At 38.5% G+C, this 23,788-nt stretch overlaps 1 protein-coding gene across 1 annotated transcript in view; it reads right to left on the bottom strand.

Moving 5' to 3' along the window:
• Positions 1–2,928: 2,928 nt before the first annotated feature.
• Positions 2,929–23,788, bottom strand: part of NAMPT (nicotinamide phosphoribosyltransferase) — a 26,588-nt gene continuing 5,728 nt past the window's right edge. The window contains exons 2-11 of the mRNA XM_026046355.1: positions 20,476–20,632; positions 18,998–19,101; positions 16,740–16,868; positions 16,120–16,278; positions 15,611–15,747; positions 13,723–13,948; positions 12,442–12,561; positions 6,932–7,072; positions 6,642–6,776; positions 2,929–4,890 (exon numbers count right to left, since the gene is read on the bottom strand). Coding sequence (XP_025902140.1) covers positions 4,777–4,890; positions 6,642–6,776; positions 6,932–7,072; positions 12,442–12,561; positions 13,723–13,948; positions 15,611–15,747; positions 16,120–16,278; positions 16,740–16,868; positions 18,998–19,101; positions 20,476–20,632 — 1,422 coding nt within the window. The 3' untranslated portion in view covers positions 2,929–4,776. The remainder of the gene's footprint in view (positions 4,891–6,641; positions 6,777–6,931; positions 7,073–12,441; positions 12,562–13,722; positions 13,949–15,610; positions 15,748–16,119; positions 16,279–16,739; positions 16,869–18,997; positions 19,102–20,475; positions 20,633–23,788) is intronic.

The raw sequence follows: 23,788 nt of genomic DNA, 5'->3' as shown, positions 1-23,788 counted from the left end.
ACACTAACTTTTCATTTTAGAAACACAAAGCAGAGGAAAAGCTCTGAGAACTTAATGCTTTTCTTTCCCCTTTTGTGGGGAAAGGGAAGGAAGTTTGATACTGAGGTTGTTCACTTTTCCTTAGAAGATAAATGTTGGAACATACATAAGCTTCCGAGTCCACGTGGTTCACCCAACATGAAAATGCACCATTTTTATTAATCTTTCAGTTCCATGAATACTCAGGCATGACAAAACAGGCCATTTTTCAAACTGAAAGCTTTCAATAGCTACATTAATAACCTAAACCAGTGACTATGAAGTGAAAACTTCCACCCCTGAGCTTCCTTCCCAGCTTAGTTTCTCCGATGCTGCAGCTATGGAAAATGTTGAAGTAATTTTCAATAAATTACAATTATCTTGCTATATGCAATGTAATATTTACTTGACAGAAGCACAACAACTAAGTTGTTCATGAACAACATCTTCAAATCCTATGCACCAATACTATCAATGAGACATAACACAAGTAGTTACAGATAGCAATATATTAYAGCATTGTAATTTATCTAATATACCTAATGATCTAGAGGCAATCTTAATGGATTTACATGCAATCTAAATTTTCTGATCTTTGTCTCCAACATAGACTTGAAATAAACTTGTCCTTCTACTCAGGAGAGTTGCAGAAGGTGAAAAATAATATTGCCAGCAGCCCAATCACTGATGTCTCCTTAAGAGACCTCTCTGCTTCAGATAAAARGAGACATCAACATTTCTGATTCCAGGAAACTTCCCCGTAAACTTTAAATTCTAAAATTTCTATTCCAAAAAATGTTACAAGCATTCAGATAAAGATCACTACGGGAATTACAGCAAACAAAATATGACTTGAGGAAAATCCTACCGACTCCTTTCTGATGAGCTGCTCTCGATTGTCTCACAGCAAAAATTGGGTATCTTTCAACAAAATATTGTGCCACAGCAAAAAACTCTTTGGCAATGCTCTTTTGCTAAGGGCTTTTCTTCCCTGACTGTGAGCTATGATAAATAAACATATCTGAGATCTTTAGGTAACTGTGATAAAAGAGGTTTTCAAAGGGCTGGTGATAGTGAGAAAACCCTGGAGATTTGTAGCTGGATGCCTTTATGAGCTTGGAAAGGAGGAGGAAACRGCCTCAACCACTTGGGCGACGTTTGCTCTTTGTAAAGATAAACATAAAGSAGGCTTTAAATCCAAATTTTAATGTCTGTTAGTGTAGGCTATGGAAACCCTTCAGACATTATAGCAYGAGATGAATGGAGCAGCCACCTACAGCTGCACATGCCCATCTTTGCACTAGGTGCTTGTGTTTGTAAGCAGCATCCTGAAATTTGAGGATAAGCAGGAATTAAAAGCATATTTTCTTCCACTWATAAAAAACCCGTCCAGAGTGACACAGTAGAATCTGTTCCATTAAGGAGCTGAAACTACTGGGACTGAAGTGACCTGAAGGCTACCTCATCTTTAATTAGGTTGCTTTCAAGCAAGCACTTTTATCAACTTTAGAGCAGGTCGAATCTAAATAAATGAGTAATAYGTGAAATGAGTAGAATGTGAGAAATAAAAGAATAGTCCTTGGGTTTCATTCGGTGGCTCTATGTCAAGCTCAAGTGGAAGTGCTCCATTTCTAAGTGGATGTAGGTGTGTAGATGCGTTCGTAGCCTGTCAAAAGCAGCAGAGGCTCCTGCGTCCTCTTCTCCAGCGGCGAGGAAGGGGCTCCCTGAGGAAGGGGCTCCCTGAGGAAGGAGCTATCTGAGGAAGGGGCTCCCTGAGGAAGGGGCTCCCTGAGGTGCTGAGGTGCTCCGGCCCCCCGGCCACGGGCAGCACCCGAGCCCCAGCTGCTGCCCAACACCCCGACTTCAACACACACTCAGATGGCCTCTATTTGCACTGCCAGAACTAAACTTTATTTCCATGTGTTTTACATACTCGTTTTCGATGCCAAGTACATGAAATTACTTTAACAGAGGATTTAAGGGAGGAATATTTTCTCTTCACTAAACAGGTTGGAAAGGAATGTAAAAACTCATAGGAAAAACTGTTTAAACTTGGTTTTGATTTTTTTTTTTTTTTGGCAAACCAAAGAGCTAGTACTTTTCTATTCTCTCTGATCTTTCCAGGTACCATAAAAAGCATCTTTTCATAATCATGCATCTCAGGAAAAAAAAAAAAAGAGTCTTACAAAATCCATTTCTTATGCTAAATACTAGTTACAAATAAGGGTATTAACACAAAACTCCCAATTCCTATTTTTAAATACAAATACTCTGTTATATTATGAAATGGGGATAATTAAAACATCAATGGCTACAAATCTAGGAGTTTAAAGCAAACTGAGACATGCTGTTTGCTTTCACGTGGAAGAGTCAGGATATTATATGGTTCAAGCACTGCAATAATTTCTATCAGCTTGTTGATGCCTAGAATGTCAAACTGCCAAACAGAAAGACATGTATTCAGATCTGAATAGCACCAGGTGTTTTTTTTTTCTTTTTTAAAAAASACACTAACATTTATTCTAATGGGTGACGTGACTACTTGCTGAAGGTGACATGCACGGGAAGAGAATTTCCTTTAAGTCTCCAACTCATGGGCTAAATTCTAGACAACACTGAACACTTACTCATGTATTGCATGGTACACAAGGAAACAGTGCTTCCACAGCATATCCCTAGTTCTCAAGTACAAAAATATCAATTATGGGTAGTCAATAGTTATCAAAATTTTTATTGGTACAGAATGAAAGCAGCATTTACTTTTATTTTCTTTAAACCATACATCATAAAATTCCCTAGTACACATGTGGAGGAGTGAAACAGGCTCTGTACTATTTACCAGCTACTGATCCTATGTCTGGATTTATTTGGCCTTTCCTAGCCAAATAGGAACAATATCATTTACAGCAAAGGGAAGGCAGTTCTTCAGTGTGAAAGGTCAGTATTTAGGTTACTAAAACACTATTTTTGAAACAATACATCACTTAAATCTATAATCACATACACTAAGAGTGGAAAACAATTTTTTTTTTTTTTTTTTTTTATTAACAAGAACCATTGAGACTGGGCATAAGTGTCTTAACCACATACCCTGGAAATACTATGAGTGCTTTGATGTGGCCCTTTTTGGTGAGAGAATAAGAACAATGAAGTATGGCTTTTCAATCTTCCTTTAAAAGCACATTTTATATAGTTGTGTAGGCTTAAATGATTCTAAAAGACCCCTCACATTTGTCCTGTAAAATCATTTGCTAATTGGCAATTGTTAATTGCAACATCAGTACAGTAAGTCAAAGACTGACAGTTGATCATCGACATAATACAGAAGCCATTTGATTTTACTGCTGATTTTTGTTAAGGGAGGTATATTCCTTTTGTAGTAAGAGCCATCCTACAGTACTAACAAACTTCTCAGAGCCTATTACTACAGAGCTTCTCCAATAAATTCCTTGACAGTTTTGTTTTCCAGCAGATATTCTAATCGAGCAATTCTAGAAATTGCTCCAATTCGAGAAATTCTACTTTGCAGAGAGCAAATACAATCAAGTGCAGACAGCTCAAAAGCATCTCTCATACATATTCTTTTACAGCTATCCTCTGCACCAAAAAAAAGCCCCTCCTCACCCCCAGTAAATGGGGGGAGAAGGGGAAGCAGGTCTGCCATTCGTGTAGGAGTTTGGCTAGCATAAGGTTTTATTAAAGTTGTTAACAAAAATAGTTAAACATTTTTTACAATTTAACATCCAGTCTGACAAAAGGCAAATCAATGAAAAAAATACAAAAAAGTAAAAAAGTGCACTACCCAGTCCAGTATTTTGCTTTAAAGTCATGTCACTTACAGTATATGAAAAATAAACCCAGAAGTGTAATTACTTTAAAATACACCGCTTCCATATTTCAGTATTTTACACATATATTCTATAGTGGAAGAGGAGATCTCTTAAAAACTTTACTCTTAAAATATTGAGGTGCATATGCCAAGTAGAATAGACTTGGCAAGTTAAGTTGCAGTAGAGAATCCTTTCAAATTTGGCATTCCATTTACACACTTACTGTGCCAGTAAGGTCTGTAGTACCTAAATCTGCTAGTAAGAACAGTAACTTGCTTGAATGTAGATTTACTAACACAGACAACTACAAGATACGGTGAGGTCAGCAAGTCTATGGGATCCTAAAGGAGATACGAGTCCTGATTTCTTTCTTCAAATGGTACAATGTCACAACAAACTTTAAGGCCATGTTTTATTTGCTGATTGATGGACAAAAGGCAATGGATTCCCCCCCACACCAAATATTTTCTTGAAAGTCTGTGCTCATAAAAATCATGAAAAGTTGGAAAGACTTAATTATTGAAACTTTAAATATATTTTACACAATCTTGTTTGTACAAAAATACAAGTTAAATATAAACATAAAGCAATCATGATAATTTTATGTAAATCCATTTTGTGATATTCTGTTATATATAAAAAAGTTTCTCAGCTCCGTCTCATTTGTGAAAAGATCAATACCAGATTGAATCACTACTGGCAAATGGCCCTAAAAAGCACACTTTAGCATTAAATATGTTTTACACTGTAAGTACCATTTCCTGATTTCAGCTTCTCTAAAGACTGGCAAAAAGATAGGGCAGTATGTCCATAAACCAACAAATAATTTGGCTACAATGTCATAAAACACAAACACACAAATCTGTACAATAAACCCATTATGCAGTACATACTTGTTACACACACATACACAGACATGGAATGAAACTTAGTGAGACGCCGTTTCAAGTTCACTGTTCTTCAGCCTGGCGTTTTGTCTTACTTCATCAAATGAATACGACTTCGTTACCTTCCCGTTCTTAAACACTGTATGGAGGAGATCCTGCAAGAAACACCACTGGTTTAGCAAGGACGAAACCTCTCTCAGGGAGATGAGAAAAAATGAACAAATACAGGTCACACAAACTTCAAAGCAAACCCCCAAAGCAAATGTGTCGAGGACAGGGCCTCAGGCTACTGAGCCACTTGGCCTTTTCAGTTTCAACCTGTACCTTTAGCTAAGAGTTAGACAGAAAAGCATTTAAGCCATCCTGTACATGGATAGAAATTTCATCCCAAATAGTCCCCGAAGTGAAATGCCCARAGTGAAAGGCAAAGACCTATAAATTAAATATACCCTGCTAGAGCAATTGGTAAGAAAGGAAGCTCAATTGAACCGATTTTAAATGCAGTTAAATTACAGAGCCTCCAACAAAATCTCTATTTCCTCCACAACAGCCATTAAAAAGCTCTCTCTGCAATCTCCTTTGCACATGTATTCAGTAAAACAGAGCACTAAAGAGGGCTCCCAAACAGCACGCTGAAAGAGCAGAGCACAGCAGCACTGGACAGAGCAGCTGAAACCAGGACTAGACATCAAGCTGTGCTTGCTTGGTGTCTGCAGGACCTGTGGTTCAGGAAAGGAGGTCCACAGAAGTGCCCCTTCCATCTGCCCTTCTGGTCCCAGGGGGACCAAAACCACAAATATGGCCCTCTCTAATATCYTAGGATAGAAAATTGTCTTCATATTTTGACAGATGAAATAACTTAAAAGAAAATCTTTGCAAAAGTTACACTCGTGTGTGTGTGTGTGTGTGTGTGTGTGTGTGTGAGAGAGAGAGATCTTGCGTTGTTTTGAGAGATTTTCCACCATTTACTGCCCATGCATAAAATTTACAGGCGTATATCATAAACATACAGATATATGCCTGGGCATATATGTTACTTTGAAAATATTCAAGTTCTTAAACTGCACTTCTGCCTTTACACACTTGAAGTTTTTCCTCAACTTTTCTGGTACACAAAGGCATATTAAGGACAACAGGTTGAGGGGTATGGAAGAAGGAGCGCTCTAAAAATGCAGTAGTAAGTGCAAAACTGGAAGCTCTCAGATATTAAAGCGAGAAAGCAAACTGAGCCATATACTGAGCTATATATGTAGATAATACATGCACTGGATACCACAGACCTAATAACAACCACCCSCAAAGGTTTTAAAGGCTCTTAATACAGAAAGACACTCAACATGCAACGTTTTGTTGCTTGCTTGCTGAGACAGCAAATGAAATCCTGAGATCGGGGTAAAGTTTGTGCCCGTTTTACTGAAATTCAAGTTTGCTATGCCAGAGATTAATAGGGAAATTGATTTCCTGGTGTAATTTACATCTTTTGAACACTGGCAAACTATTCCATGTACAGAATATGCCTACCTGAGGGAACTGTTTACAAAACTCCCCAGTGAAGCAGGAACAACCTTTAGTTAAGTCTGTCTGTGTACCCCTCTACCTCCTCTGCCACCACCCAAAATCAGATACTACTCAGAAATTGAGTGGTATAGCCCATAAAAACTACTCAGCTAGCAGATACTACGCTACATTATGAGATATTAGCTTGGAGGAAAAAAAGGAGCAGACTTCTAATCGTAAAACTTGAAGAGCTACTTCTACTGAATTTAGCGCTGAGGACGCTTCTGAAATACTAAGACAAAGCTAAATATGAAAACAACTAAAACAAAATCCTAAAATTGTTATAACCTGCTTCTTCTCCGGCTAGTTTTGCATGGAAAGTGATTTGGTAAGTGTTGGAAACCCCTACCTGTCCGTACTCCTCAAGATCTCCCTTGCCTTCTTCAAGCGTTACATAATCTCCAGCCGGTGTCCTGTGCAAAGACAGTCGCCCTTTCTTTGACCTTTTGTTTGGATCGGCTACGGGATCCTTGAAGACATTTACCTAAAAATCAGAAGAATGTCTTATAAAAGGAACGAGCTTGGTGGGGCTGGTGTGCGTTATGCAGATGGTGGTAGGGTAACAGGAAACGTAAAACAGCTTTTCAGGTAGGGAGCCTTCTGTGGAGAACATGGTGGTAGGAGCAGGAGGAGACGTACCCCAAGACCGTTGGTCACCACATAACTACATTTGAAGGAACAGTTCAAGAGATCTCTAGTTAGTTTCTGCAGCAAAGCTCCACCAGATCCAAAGGCAATATTCTCAATACTCCATTTGTTCTTCTTCATTCCCTCCACAATCTAATAAAGAAAAGAAAAAGATGATAGACTCTTTCTTTAAACCATGTCATTTAAAAAMAAATAATTACACTACTTAAAAAAGATGTTTTTACAGACAATTAAACCAACTAACATTCAGTTTCCAGGAGASGTATGTAACAATTTTGACAATATTTGGCATGCTGTTTACTTTTTAAATTGTTATTCCAGCTTGTGCTATTTATGATATCACATGGTAGTGCTGTTACCATGCTGGCATATGCAATAAAGATAATTTTCTCCTTCCCGAACTAGGGTAGCTAAGTAATGTAATGCCCAGACAAGGAGAGCACTGAAGAAAGTAGCTGACTTGGTGGGAGCACTTCTGGGCTTTCTGACTTCTCAGAATTATGGGCAGGCCTCAAAATATAACGTACATCCTGGCAGAGAGCAAACACCTGGCAGAGCCACTCCAGAAAGAGACCTGCCCACTTGACCCATGACAGCAACAGAGAAGTTCTCCTAAAGTTAGAAATAGTTGCATTCAAAATGCATAGGATGGGAAATACAGGTACATATTTTCTCATTTGATTCCCATCAATAAAATATGCCAACCAATAAGTACTTGAAGGGTTTRTTTTGCCACCTTCCTAGGCAGGTACAGCTCACTGTGAACTTCATACCTATCAACATATATTGCTCAACACATCTGGATACCGATCTGCATGGGTATGATATGCAGACAGGTATGAACTGCACATCTATCAGCAGGCAGTTTATTACTCACTGTACCAGCTGCTCTCTAGCTAACTCTAGTCACAGAAACACGTGTCATCCTCTAGCCTGGAGTCATGGATGCAAGTTTAATCATACTCATCAAYGATCACCGTTTGTTTCCCGTTACTCCCACTACGGCCTGAAAAGATGGTCAACAGGAGAGTGTTTGGATTTATATCTATAAATATTGCACTAACAAGAGAGAGTAGCATTAGAGTGGGTGGAAAAATCCCACATCATCCAAGAGAATGAAGCTGAGGAACAGAATGGACTCAGATAATCCAAGAAGAACTGTGTGGAGTTTCAGAAATCAACAGCATCAAAAATCTGGCCAATCTTTTGTGCACTTGCCACCTCTCTGTACAAAAGGGGAATGCCAGGGAACACTGAGCAGGACTGTTTTAGCAGCTACTGAGGTCAAGCCATTTCCCTAAGGGTTGGCTGAGGCAAAGACTCCTAAGAAAAACAGAGGCAATTCAACCACAAACACAGATAGTGGCAAACTGGTAGATGATGAGACAAAAATGCCTACTAGTATTTTGCTTATCTATCGAGTCACATGTAGATCTCCCTAAAGATACTGTTAAARTCTGGATGCCTGGCAGGGTGCAGCCCACAGAAAAGGTGCCCTGAAGAGCCACAGCCTGTCAACATTTTCCCACAAGGTTTTTAGCAGAGACATCTCCCAGGGAGACATCTCCCTGATAAGCTGCCCTCGTTCTCATGGTGCCAGGTCACTGGGCCTCACCAACCCAAGCAGAAGACCTCTCAACCCRTCTCCTCTCTGCCATGGTTTTCACTTAAGAGACCCTTTGGAAGACTCTGTRTTTTGAACAAATAAATACATGAAAATGCTGTGAATTTTAGCAGCAGATATCACATCCCCCGAGATATTGACTCTGCACAGAAGGAATTTGTATTTTCAGGTCAGTAGGTTCTCCTGGAACTAGTTTTAAAGGGGCACCCAGAGATGATAAAAGATTTAGGGCAAATAAGTGAGTGAGATTCTCCCTTAAACCATCTGAAATAACTGTAGATGACAAAGGAAGGGTAAGAAAAGGGATTCGTTAAGGGATTTGTTAAAGGGAYTCCTCTCTCAAGTTTAAGGCCCAAAAGAACAGTAAGAAATCAGCCTCAACTGGGCCTATGTAAGGAGTGTGCTTACTTACACTTTCTGTAGAGAAACCAAAAAGAGGTAAACTGCCTAAATTCTGAGAAAGTTCTGTCCAGACACCGATCCATCCCAAAGCCACACAAACTGCTAGCTAGGCCTGAGCCTGCACGTCCTGCCTCTGTGCTTACAGATCAGGTCTGATGTTGCCCTCCTCCCCAAACTGCACAAAAGCTCACAAGCAGAACTTGCCCGAGYGCATCTGGGAGATGCAGCAAAAACAGAAATGGCAAAAACAACATCTCACTAAAGCTTAGACTTCAGGTCCACTCATATTTGTAGGTTAACAGATGCCAGTGCGAGCACAGAGCAGCTGGGCTGCTCAGCCCCCGTGTCTGCATCCAAAGCGACGTGAACTCCGTTCAGCCAGAGTTCCTGCTCTCACTTACACACAGCTGGCCCATCTCTTGCCATATACATGACACACTTCACCTGTGTGGGGATTTAAGCTTCTACTGGCATCTCCTTCCCGTGGAATCTTCCTTAGTCAACTGATTTTTGGCTGATAACGGGTTGGAGGGGAAGGAATATTGAGACTGGAGCTGAAACATGAAACTCTGAAGGTACCAACAGAGGCCAGACAACATGTTCTGCAAGTATGGAGAAGAGGTGGCAAATAGCAATGGGGAGGAAGGAAAGAGAAAGATCCCAAATGCAACTGAAGTTCTCTCAAAGGAAAACCATACATAAGAATTTATAGTATCACACTTTCAAACTTATACAAAGAGTATGGGTGTTGACCACCTTCCTCTGACCATTCTGGGCATGACTGTCAGYTGTGACTCCAGACTAGAGGATTTTCTCTGGATAAATAATTTAAAGCCAGCTGGAAATTGAATGTTCAAAGAATATCCTTTGAAGTGTAGTATATTGTGGAGTTAGCAGATTGGAATGATTTTTAAAAAGTGAAAATGCCAGAAGAAAGTCAGAAAAGGTTCCTTACCTGTTCTACCAGCATCCCCTATTAAAACAAAGAATTTTAAAATCCAGTTTATACTCCGAGCTGTTTTCTATATTTTTGTTTCAGCTAGTTTGGATAGTTAAACGAGACTGCTCAGTCATTACTCATTCCGCTCATCTACCACAGCCATTACCACAGATCTGATCTATAACAACAGATCACGTCTGAAGTCCAAGACTGATATAGGAATTAAAACAACCACTTGCATAGGCTTTAACAGTGTGGGGAGGGTAAAAAAAAGGCCATGATTTTTGTTCAACTCCTTTTTGAAAAGGAAGAGTTTTACTTCAGGATTTTTTTTTAAATAGCATCTTGTTGAACAGTCCTCTAAAAGGCTGCATGAGACGTTTGACTACGCTGACCTGAGAGTAGAAAGGGCTTCATTAAATGTTATGTGAAAGTAAAGATCAGGCTGCAAGCCCATGGTCTTCTGCTCAAACATGATTTGCTCCTGCCAAATGAGCGGTGTCTCTTTCTTCCCTTCCTGCATCCCCCAAGTCCAACCAACAGTGTTTTCTCTCCTGTATGGTGCTGATGATTACTGGACCCTTCCCTGGGCCAAATCAGTCATTGAACAATAAAAAAATTGACCACTTTTGGTTGAATTAGCTTCCTGCGACATTGGTGGTTAAATTAGGGGGTTTAGTGACCAAAGCTGACATGAAATGTGCAGCAAGATTAGGGAATTGGGAGAAGATGATAGGAAGGTCACTCCGTGAGTCTTGTGGAACAAGATGCTCAGCAATTTTCTACTAAGTATTACAGGTAGATTTGCTTTCATAACTAATTACGTATTTTCCTCAGGCAAGCTGTTATCAGGAGGATCATCTGAGCAAAGAATTACTCCTTCCATCCACATTCTGTTCTTTCAGCTGATGGAATTATTTCCCTACTCGATCTAGAACATAGASTAGTGACTTTCCTGCAGTGTAAAAGCTTAAATTTAAGCTTAAACATTCTTACTACAGTCAATGCTGTGTGAGCCTACCTACTTAAATTCTGCCAACTACAAGTTGGAGATGGCAATCCCCAAATTCCTCACAAGAAAGTATTAGCAGTCCAATTTGTTTCCTGTCACAGACTCATGAAAATCTCAACGGGGACATGTTTTGCCTAATACAGGCATCAATTCATGACTAAATTCTGTTTAAAAGTCATTGAGAGTAAATAGCTTTTAAAAACGAAGCAAGTTTTCTTCCCATGGTGTCTAGTGATAAGATTTTCCTTCCAGCTATTCACCTGTCATGCCTGTGCTCTGTTAAACACATTAGCACAGTTGTAGAGTCTCAAAAAGAGTCACAGGAAAATCAAATTTGCTTTCAGGACCATTGGAGAAGGAGCAAGGCTGTAGTGCAGGATTGCATTATGGTTGGTGTATCGGGGACAATCTCAGTATTAACTGCTTATTAAAGATTTGAGTAATGAGAACCTCCAGAATACTGTGGTTTAGGTTCACATTATGTGCTCATGTTAAGTATGCAGATTGTTTCATAATAACTAGAAAATTAGCTTGGTGTRTCTGTATTTACTCCTAAATCTGAGAAGTGCAAAATTCAGCTTTGTTAAAAAGAATCTAAAAACGTACCCCAAAACCTAAGACAAGCATCTATAAAATACAGTAAAATTTATCTTAAATCTATCCAACTTATTTCTGTTCTTTGAACTGGTAATACTACTCTCCTATAGCAAATGATGAAAAAATTCAGGAAAAAAAATGATGAAGTTAAGTCTTCCTTTGCATACCCTCATTGTATCTAGTCACTGCAGCCTGTGCCATTTGGATTGGATCATATTAACTAGTAGCTTCCTCTAGCCAGCTGTGCTGAATTTCTCATTAGCTTCCAGCATGCAGTAGCTGCTAAATAATTAATTTTTGTCTCGCCAAAATCGTGCTTTTAGCATCATTAGTAAAAGTTATGTGTATTCACCAGATTCAAGCTCCAAGATGGACCAATTTGACTCCAGYGGTGGGTTAGTCTGTTATTCACACTTTCTGGGTTTGCAACAAGGCCTGTTCCCTTAGCTGCCAAATCAAGGGGCTCCTCAGCCTTGTTTTGAAAAATCTTCAAAAACCACACCCTCAAAATCTGATTGGGAGCACACTTCAGAAGCTACTAATGAGCCAAACACGTTAATTACTACTATTGCTATAGCACAGCAATCATGCAATTGACTTCGGATATCAATGGAAAGACCAGGCACTGCTAGATCTGGATCTGAATTAGGCTTGGCAAGAAGGATGAAAGTAAACAAAAGGAGAGACAGTGGGAGGATAAGCATTACAAAAGTGAGATTAGGAAATGCTTTTTAGTGATTGATGCATCTTAATAATGCTCTTTGGAGTTCTAATGAACTTGTTTTACTCATTAGGATACCAGAGTCTGGAATGAAGGGCAGGGTGGGATGGGTAGAGAAGCCGCAGCAACCGACTAGCCATGATAGATTCCAGATTAAATTGCAACATTGCCAGCTTCCCTGCGACACATGAGCATGATCCCCTACCTCTTGCAATGTGTTGATATCCACACCATCTCCTTGAATAACTCGGAGATATGGTGGCAGCAGCTTGTAGCCTTTTGAGTTCTCTGTAATGGGAAACTTCTTCCCTAAGATCTCCAAGACCTATTGAGAACAGAAGGGAGACGTTCAAAAACCCAAGCCAAATAAAACCCCATTCTTCCCCACTCAAAATCCACAATCTCTCAAAGAAAACCAATTTCCACATTTGAGTCATGTGCCTAAAAAAGCAAACCCATAAATATACCCACATACCCTGCTCTAAATATATCCACACAAACACACAAACAAAAAGTATGCCAGTCATTGTGCTGGGAGCCGTTAGATAAAGCAGAGTCCATATGGCACTCACTAACTTGTGCACAATGGCTAATCACAGCCATGCCTCTCTTTAGTTCCTAAAATCTATTAACATGGCAGATAACGAATGGCAGATAAATGAAAGGCCCATTGGCCTTTCATTTTTGAGGGCATTTTGTTAACCAGTAATAATTGAAATAAAATTCTTCAGGCAGGGCATTTTAAAATCAGCTCTGAGAAAAAGAACATTCAAAGTTTCTATTGGCTCTATGTCACTTCTCTCAAAGGAAAAGAAAAAGGTTATAAGTAAGTTGAAGTTGTATAAATCTAATAGCCAACACAATCTCCTCTGCTTTCTTATTAAAACAGTGCTGAGGGCTATTCTAATTCAAAGTTATCATCAGTCTTCACAATTAAAAAAAAAAACCTCAAAAGCTGCAAGGCAAGAAGTGTTTCTCAGCTTTAAGGTCACATGCCACTRACCTAAATGCAAGTCTTAAAAATATAGAAGAGCTCAATTTGTATTTGCAATATAAAACAGTAACATAYGTTATTACAAGACTTTAGATATCTAACTTTAGCAGTAAGAAGCTTTATTTGCCTGGTATTTATCAATACTTGAGTTWTTTCCTGTTATATGAGGAGAGCCATAGAATATAGATTCCGTAGAATCATTCCAACCTCATTAGACAGCAGAACTGATCATTACTGCAAAAGTTTCAGGAAGGGCATGCAAGAACTGGTTTGTTGAAAAAAGCCAGTCTATCTAGACTATCTAGACTAAAAAAGACAGTTTCCATACCTATATTTAATGTCATAAATGTTTAGATTTTACAGAGGTCTAGAACGTTCAACACAAACTATATGTTATGCACGTTTCCTATATTTGTTAATCAATCATTAGAAAATGATGAAAACAACTGCCATTCCRAACCTTGCATGCAAATGACTTGAAGGAAACATTACCTTTAAAACAGTGTCAAGAGGATTCCCAGAATCTGGCCTAATAATAAGTGGCGCCTCTGGACTTCGGGCTTCAATTATCTGCCTTAAGTCATCACCCCATATTTTTTCACAGGCGTTGTAAATGTCGTAGCTGTCACTAACCACAGATACAGGCACTGAAGAGAACTGTGTCACTATGTGTTCAAAAGCATCTTTTTCATGATCTTTACCCCAAGCGGTTATGGTACTGTAAAGTCAATTGAAAAATTCATATTAGAGTATGTATTGAAATAGTATTCAAATGGTAAATCACACATTCAGTATCTCCTATTAGCAATAGTTTAAGGTAATCAAAGCCAATATCATTATAGACTTCAAATTTCAGACCTCAGAATGAGAAATAGAAAACTAGCACATAAGTTACAAAAATTTTAAAGAAAACACAATTCATCTTCCCCCTTTTTTTTTTTTCTCTCTCTCTCTCTCTCGATATATATATATATTTATATAGATATATGGATTTAAATTCTCTCTGCTGGTGCTGTCCAGTCATACAAGGGCTCTTCTCCTGACAAGGACACAGAGTGTTACCCCTGGTACACRGGTAGCAGCACACACATACAACAGAGCTGCTAAGAGAAGCAGTAAGTCACTGCATGCCAAGTGATCAGTGGTGACATCGGCATACCTCAAAGCAGCTGATATAACTTACACACGAGTTATTAATGTAAACCTCTAAAACATTTGCTTGTACAAAGTGCAGATGTGCAGTAAGAGCTAGTGTGCATTAAAATTATACCATTACATGCTATCATTAGCTTCTCTGGAGAAGCTGTGGCTTTTGGTAGTGAGGAGAGAGAAGAAAGTTCTCCAGGAGGCTCAACCAGGTGTGTGAAMAACTCTAGCGGTGTGGCAGGGACAAGCACCACGGTCACACCACCATCTCAAGGACCTGGAACATTCTGCATCACTTGCACGAGACTCGCTTGTGCTTTGGAAGAATTAAAAAATGGACTGAGGTCTCCATTTGTGAACGGGAACTTTAACTAGGACCATTTAASCTGTTTGCTGTCATGCCACCTCTTCAATATGCTGTGCACAAGAAAAGGCTCTGTGTATTTTCTTTCTTTCATTGCAGTTAATTTCATAGCTGCCTGGTCAATCACTTTTTGGTTTAACTACAGTATTAAGCTAAGCTGAAGTGCAGAAATTTCTACTTGTTATTTCTACTCATCAAGTGGGAGCTCAAGAGTTGCTCTACACTGGTGTTCTAGATCAAGACACTAGATTTTGCTCTTGCTAGGAAAAAAAAAAAACAAAACACATCCCTTCCTTTATATTATTCTCATATCAGTGTGTAGACATGTAAACAAAATTTAAAAGATTTCTGTTCACTCCTGACCTTGTACAGGATTCAGGGAAAAGGGAATGTACATATGCAAGAGGGCTTCAAAGCAACTGCCTCTTCTGGAGAGGGAACATGATCTGGCAGAGCCTAGCGTTGTAACCTCTGACTCTTCAAGTTATGATGCTAAGCTTAAAATTCTTTAAGAGTTCTTTGCATCTCTTCACAACTTTTCATAATGTAAATTATCAATATCTATTTTTATCTGTAAGCTTACAAGTCCACTATAAATAGAACCATCTACATTTCATTACAACGTGAAAAGAACACCCATTACAGCTAAGACAACTTTGTCACTATTGTGCCCCTAGAAGGCATAAGGGCAGTCAGCAAATTGATCTCCCTATACAGCTGGATAAATCATCACTGATACTGTATGATATAAATGAAACAGCTTATGCCTGTCTCCTCCTTTGAAGTGAAAGAGATATTTCTGGATACAAAGATGGATAAAAAAAAGGAATTTTACAAATTATTAGAAGTTTTTTAGCTGAAAAATCTTACCTGTGTTCAGCAGCTGGAACAGAGTATCCTGGAACTGGATCTTTTGTTCCATAGTACTTTTTAATTAACGCAATTCCTGCTACCGTGTCTGTTCCTTTGAAGTTCACCAAGTGAGCTGAGGCTCCTATTCCTGCAGTCTGAAACAGRTGAGATTTTCAGAGGCTAAAAATCAAATATTGCCTAATGCTAGTTCTAAAGAGCAAGATTCTACCTCAGTTACAACKTCATTGACATACCCTTCATTCATCTCCACAGGAAAGACTTTCCATAAGGAGAAAAGCTGCGCCTATATAGTACTCAGATAGACTTCAGGTGCATGTGCCCCTCTCCAGCATCCTCCCTCCTCTCCCTAACACAAGGGTGCAGATACAGTGCTCCATAAACCCATAATTTCACAGTTAGATACACTTCTGCATTTAGATACAATGGTTAACAGTAACATGCTGCAATGCTCTAAGGTACAGTTAAGAAGGATTAGGCTTCTCAAGCTGTTAGACAATCAGTTTTACCTCTTGTGAAGAGACTCCTCTGTAGCCGAAGTCATGCAGTTTGTACTCCAGTCCTTCTAAGCTGCCAGAAGTCTCTAGCAAATATTTGGCCAAAATCTTTTTCTGCTCTCTAGAATTTGTAGCCACTGTGATTGGATACCATGACTGAACAAGAATAGTCTAAAACAAAAAACAACACRTTATTAAGTACATATTTGCTTAAGACTCCAAAATCCCCACATGGCATTTAATCAGGCACAAAAAAGGACTATTTATTTTCAACACTTGCTGAGTAGGTACTGAGACCTGCAATARTTTGCTTTAGGGTTTAAGTAATTGGACTTTAGATATAGGGTGGTGACTATCTCAGGAGTCATCACTTTCATAGACACACAACACTTCCCTCTTTTCCTCCTCCTTCTCTTCTTGTGGATTTAGGTACTGTTGAGATTTTTTTTTCCCATTAAAATTACTATAAACACTTGTTGGATTGGAAAAAGAAAATCTTTACAGAATCAATGCTTATTTAAAGCAGAAAATGAAAGCTGCCAGAAATTCCCCTTACACTAATAACGCATTAATGCTTTAACTTAAGCTAAATTTTTTAGAAAAAAAAACCATGCAAACTTTCCCAAACTAACCTCAATCCAATTTGTGAGCCAGTAGCATTCTGGATCTGTGTTTTCTACTGTGAAAAGAACGTTTCCTCTGGGAATGACAGAGCCCTCGGGAACAGCCTTTATTTCTATAGGAAGATGACCATCATATTTCTATGAGAGAAAGAGATAACAGGAAAGATTGGGATCTGTTTTTCATTTATTTGACTGCAGTGTATATGTCAGGCTGCAGTTTTCATGAGAATGATGCTTTCCTTTTCTTTCTTTCTTTCTTTCAGCTCCCAAATTAATTTGCCTTACTTACACACCCACCCAAGTATTTGTTATAAAACTCTTTATCAAAAACATAACCAAACCCTGCAAGCTAAAAAAGGAAGTCTCCTCTTCAAACTGAATGACGGTTTCGGTTTTATTCCTTGTAAAAATTGATTCAGGAAGGCTTAACTACTCTATAAACACACATATGCTCCATACACAGAAGAGGAAATAGTTGCTGCTCAGTTTCTTTAGGCCCTTCTCATGGATAAGCTAGAAAAGTTCAGCTGTTTAGGTCTCAAGAAAGCAAAACAAAACCCTGACCCTCTTGAAATATCCCTCTTCTGCTTAAACTAGATGCATATTTCATTATTTTATTGGAGTGGCATCCACTTAACAGCTATTTTACAGACTATTTTATCTCAACTATTCACTAAACACTAAAGCCAGTCTTGAATTTCATTCTTTCATCAAATACAGCCTTTAATTCCTGAAAGACTAAMGACTAAGTTGCAAACAATAAACCAGTAATCATAATCTTCTAAGCAATCTTCGCGAGCACTGATAAAAATACCTAAAACATTTTTTCTTATACCTTTTGACAGAACTTTGACAGATTTTTAAGCAGCACCATGTTCTCCAGCGCCCATCACAAGAGTCTCTCCAGAGCTATATTTTGAAAGTTTCGTAGTGATATGCTGAAGCAAACAGGGCTTTCATACCACAAAGATTTGGCTGTTAGACGTGGAGATGAGTAGTTTGGAGCAAAGATGATTCTGAGGTTAGTGGAGTCAGGGAGCAGGCAGTGGTATGTGTGTGGATACATACAGACATGGAGTGTGCCTATAGGAGCGTGTAAGGGCCCAACAAAGGTTTGAGAGGCACCRGTATTTAAGATCAACATGCAAAAATAATACTTGTTTTGATATTTCTGCATTATTTTAGAAGGAAAATCTGATCGGGGACTAAAGAAATCAAGGAATAGACTATGTGTACAGAAGTATTCGGGAACTCTACCTTGACTAAATTCAAAAAGCAGGAATTCAAATGGGATTAGTTAAACAACGTTAAAACTCAGGGTGGACAGGCATGCAGCATTAAAAAGGATGTTAATTCAATTTAGCCAAAGAGGGATCAAGATTAGTTTAATTACTAATGAAAGCAGTTTCCAATGTATAATGCAGCTTAAATATGAATTTGGTTTGAATTTACATCTGTAGTTACAGTTGGTCAGGATATCCAGAGGAGAATATGAGGAAGTAAAAACTGCTTTTTCAAATGCAAAACATATGCATTTGCAAGAATCCACAAGGACACTATAGTKAATTCATCTGCAGAGATCAGAACAGCTCTGATGAATGTTATTAGTCTGAATCTGCTGCTTTTAGAGAGATGTTTGCAATTACTTGAAGAATGACATCTTTTTAAACAACAGGGAAAGAGGAAGGAATAATGTGAAAAGACAAATTTGGGAGGTTTTGTGTATGAGAAGTGCTCAGGCCTTGTATTTCTTAAGGCTGAACTTAAGTATTGCTGAAAAAAAAATGCAGGAAACCATGGAATAAAACATGTATTTTCTTAAACTATTTACACTTGCAAGAAGTTATAGTGCTTTCTGCCTTAAAAGAAAAATGGTTATGATTAGTTACAGAAAGCAATATAAATAACATAACCAACTAATAATATAAATGACATAACCAACTACTAAGCACTATATAAGATAGAGACTTGCCAAGAAGATCCCACTTACTGTAACTGGCTGAAGGCAGCAATAAAACTTTATTACCTGCARAGCCATATTTGGCATCTGAAAGGATAAAGATTTTTCTGTATAGACGTACATTTACATGATTATTCTTTGACAGCTGTTACTCCCTATCAGCTGAACCTAAAAAGCTAAATTTACCCMTCTCTTACTATCATGGTTAAAATAGCTTTGTTTAGGAGAAAAAGAAATGCTATATTTATTCTATAGTTGATTCACAAATCCTTTGTGACGATTTCTTAGCATTTTGATTAATTCTTACCTCCAGAATATAGTTCCATCCCTTTTCATTGAAGACATCATCTTGAAAATGTTCCCTATACACTTCTTTGGCTTCCTTGATTTTCTCTTTGGTCACCACTTTACCTGTAGTTTCAGAAACAGAAAAGCTCACCAACTTAACAATATATAAGATATATTATGTTTATTATTGCATTGTTTTACAATTATTTTATAATAATTAAATTATTTTATAACTCATTTTGTAATTATGTTATTTTATAATTATTATGTTATAATTATAAAATAAACAACATAAAAAGAGACAGACCCAAAAAGTTGTTAAATCAAGAAGAATAGATTAGCTATGCTTAATCCAATTTTTAATTTAATTTATCGTGCAGACTAGGAAAATCACCAGGGCAATATATTTGGCAGGTTGGTCAGAACAATTTGGAATCATTACCATTTTGGAATCATTACCATTTTACAAATGGTCAGTAGCCTGTAAAGAATTTTGGTCTCAGTACTAAGACCAGAGGAGTGTCGTGATTGTGCAAGCTGGAGCACACAACAAGTTATAAGTTGCCTGGCACAAGTATTAAGCTGCACTGCTCCAGGGAGGATCCCTCTGGAGAGGGTTTGCAACCAAGCTCTCATTAAGCACTCCTGTGATAAGAACAGTCAGTCTAACCACATTATTCAAATAAGCATTGCTAGCACTTCAGGAGCAATTGCCATTTGAAATAGTGGGGGAAAAAAATACTCAGATTGCTAAAGAAGATTTTCATGTGTTTTGATTTGCTTTTAATGTCAACACTGGGTAGGAATTGGCAGATATCTGTGGGTCTGGATCAAGGTAAACTCACATAAATTATGACTAAAATGTTCTTTCTAATGCTTGACACAAGGCAACCCAYATTCAGGTCAGAAGGGCCGATATTTACCCATAAAACTAAAAGCAAGTAAATCCAAATGGCACCAAGGAATTTTTCAGATGATACTCTCAAAACTGCCAGCACTGAAAACACTTCTGTTTGTAGCTGCTATATTAAGTAATCTAAACAGAGCAGCAAAAGAAACTTAGGAGAGACTTAATTAAACAGTTATTAGCTTATACACTAAATAAATGAGCAAGCACAGGCTACAGTTGATGTTCAAGGTATGAAATACATTTCCTCTCAAATGGTCAGATAGGTGATGCTGTCAACAGCCTCACTCCATTTCCAATATTCCCATTTAGCCCACTGAAGTTTGGATACRGCCACCTCTTCATTTTTATTAACCCACTGACATCAAGACACACAGTGGAGAAGTGTCTGAATTTAAAAGTCAGGGCCGTGCTAGGAGGGTGGGTGTCTCTCAGCTTCAGAATCACATAAACAGTATTTTAGGCACATCAGCACCTACCCTGTAACCAAACACCCTGGGATTTGTTTCAAAGACATGACTCCAGCACGGTTGAGAAAAATGGAAGTATTAATTCATAGGTATAGTGTTACTGGAATTTGAGAGAGTTACCTTTTAAGTATTTATTCAGAATGTACTGCAAACCGTAAAAAACAGTTTCCTCATATTTGACTTTCCTTAATTTGGAGTTTTCAGTCTTCTTTTCACGACATTCAAAGTAGGAATATACTTTGCTTGTATTAGGTGGATATTGCTTGTAGTGTGTAACCTGCATTAAGAAAAACTCTGGTAAGAGCTCAAAGCATCACTATCAAGCACAGAAGAAACCAAAAGTCCCTGGGCACATTACAGTTTCCGCAGAGCTCCATCCTTGTATATTAAAGCTTGGAGTAACTCAAACTTTTCAGGGCTATGTCCATTCCCCCACTCACATTCTAGAGAGCCAGACACTATTTAGGGCATCTCCCCTTCTTTTATCCCCTTCCATTTTTCAGTCTGAAAGATCGGCTCTACCATACTGCGCTTTGCTTCAGTGTGAGGCATTTCCCTGGAGCAAACAGTTCCCATTCCCTGCAGTCCTGTGACACCTTCACTGTTTAGCTCGGAGGGGCCCTGGCCACGAGCTGCAGAAGCGGCCGCCAGCGCTGACAGGCCTGGACAGTCTTCTCCCTGCTGCACCCTGGCCAAACCCAAGAGCAACAGGAGTAAAAATGTGTTTGTCGCAACCAAAGGGAGGATCTGCTTGCAGTCTTGAAGGCAGGAGTCGTGTGGCTCAGAAAGCAAGCCACGGAGGCGCAGCAAGGCACTGGAAACGGCATTTGCTGCGAGGGCAGCCGGTTTCTCCCACTCCACCGATGTCAAAGCCAGCTAACCAAGCTGCTACTGCTGGTAACGCTGTTACAAAATCTATAACGGGTTTGTAACCTTACACACAGATTGGTARTATATGCCCCTTTTCTTTTTCTTTTTTTTTTTTTTTTTTTCCTCAAGAAAAGTTAACATTAGGCATAAATCAAGCAAGGAAAGTTGCCATTTGAAAGCTTATGTTACATGAAAATTGGTCATATAAACACATGATGTATGAGAGGATTCAACCATAATGGCTTGTAACTAGCAACTCATAACGAGTAAACCTACCTAAAGATAGGTTTAGGATAATACATTGGATCAAACTACCAAACTCTAAACAATACAGTTTGAATTTTGGTGTCCCCTAATTCCGCACAAAATCCGCAATCCTATATTACACAAAGCAAATACACAATAACATAAATTTGATATTATAAGTTATAGGATACATAAATCAGGTTAACCGATCCCCCRAAGAAAAACTACCAAAAGGTTTTTTTTAATTAGTACCAAAAAAAAAGTATATCAACAAATCTACATATTCTATAAGGGAAAACTATCCCTAAGGCATCACGACACATCAGAGCAAACTCGGAAGTGCGAAAGGCTTATCGGAATTTTTCTGTAAAGCCTGGTAGATTCACAAGCTCCAGAGGAGATCACAGTAAGTTACTCGTTGCTTATTCTTATTCYAAAACTGTAGCTTCTAGTATCATGAGAAACTAGAAAACAAATAGCTTTAAAAATAGGTAGTTTTAAAACTCTTCCGTATTGTCCCGGCTTTTTTATTTTTAATGTACCTCTGACACTTTCAAAACATAATATTTGAAAGCTTCCCTTACCTGTATTAATACAACTGTATATTAAATGATTTTAAAAAGACAGTTTTCTTTTTCCTCTTAAAGGCTGTGTATATTTAGCAATTCACTCAGCTYGGACAATGAACTAGACTGCTCAACTGCATTTTCTGGTTCTCCTACACCAGCACAACGCTGCAGTGTTTGGGTTTCCAAAGCTGCAAGGAAACATTCAAATAATAATAAAAAAATGCAATTTAATTTTTATTCCATTATTTTTACTTGCATAAAGTTTTCAAGGCCAGTGAAATAAATATCAAGCTTGTCATCACAAGTTATCTGCCTTGACTTCCAACAAAGCACTGCAAACAGAACACATTTAATGGAGCACAAAGCTATTCTGTTCCAGTACCACAATCACTCCCAAAGCAGAATTCTTACTATTAATAACGTTAGGCCTAAAGACACCAACTGACTACAGCTTCATTCCTGACTATTAAGAAAATGTCTCCTTCCACAAATTGTTAACACATCAGTTCTGTGCAAAACTTCCAAAAAGGCAGATCRCACTGCCAGGACACAGAGATTTCTTTCCAGGATATTATCAGACCTGAAGGAAAAAAAACATCTAAACATCTAAAAACATCTCACTGTCCAACCTTTGTTTATTCCAGGCATACCATATAGGTAGGTGAGCAATTAAGCACAAGACCTACTCTTAAGGTGTTTTACTCCCATGCAGATTCCCTAGATCTGTTTCCAAACTCTGCCACGGGTTTCCACTGTGCTAAATCACTTCACTCCGCATTCCGAGTCCTCATCTGTCAGTCACAAATTACTTATCTGGTTTATCTGCTCTGCTTTCAAGCTCTTGGGCACAGCCACCACACCCAGTAGGCTACAAAGCACCACAGCAGCTCCGACTGCTCACCAGGATTTCAGGACTACTTGGATGCAGGGACATGCCGTGTACCTACCATAGGCATGTTCCAGAGATTTGGCAYGTTGTGAGATGTCTGGTGGAAAACAAAAGGCCTGGGGAAAGCTCAAGACCTAGGGGACTGAAACATTTCCCGTAGGAGACAGGCTGCCATTGAAATAAAATTATAAGGCATTTAAGACAATGAAAACTATGTTTATAAGGATGCCTGAAATTCTTTCATTGGCAGATGAAAATTTGCATCTTTCTGTATTCCAAGGAAGAGTACCAAGACAAATTAGTGACAATAGACAATATTCGAAATATATTTCATAGATATTATTGACGTTGTAAATCACTGCTTTCAGTTTGGGGATGACTGAAGCAGAATTGGTAGAGATGGACTCCTGATATCATAAACTTAACAAGAAAACCCTTCTCAACCCTCCTTAARCGCCTAACCCCAACTGGGACTAGGAGACTCTCAATAAGCAAAACCCCAGAGTAGCTCMGTGGCTTTTTTAATACTCAGTTTGAAGACTGTGGTTTTAGACTTTTCTTCTACGCAAGCCATAATGTACAGCCCTGGAACGCAATCTACAACGAGGTCACGTTATGACTGAATGGAGCATTATTATTCCAGTTGTCCATTMTTCCTTATTAAATTTAAGCAAAATAAAGCTGAACTTTGAACAAAGAGCATCTCCAATAGGACTACACCTACTTAATTAAATCAAATCAGTTAGTTGACAAAAACTTGCAGCATAAATTCTATTTTGATTGACCATCCAAGGAAAAGCCATCAAACATTTAAGAGTTAAATTTTGGGAGGAAAGGAATTAACAGATACTCATCAAAC

This window comes from Nothoprocta perdicaria, unplaced genomic scaffold, assembly GCF_003342845.1.
Source record: "Nothoprocta perdicaria isolate Ctin4 unplaced genomic scaffold, notPer1 scaffold_44, whole genome shotgun sequence".
NCBI lineage: Eukaryota > Metazoa > Chordata > Aves > Tinamiformes > Tinamidae > Nothoprocta > Nothoprocta perdicaria.
The sequence above is the reverse complement of the archived record's forward strand: the minus strand, read 5'-3'. Positions and strand labels throughout refer to the sequence as shown.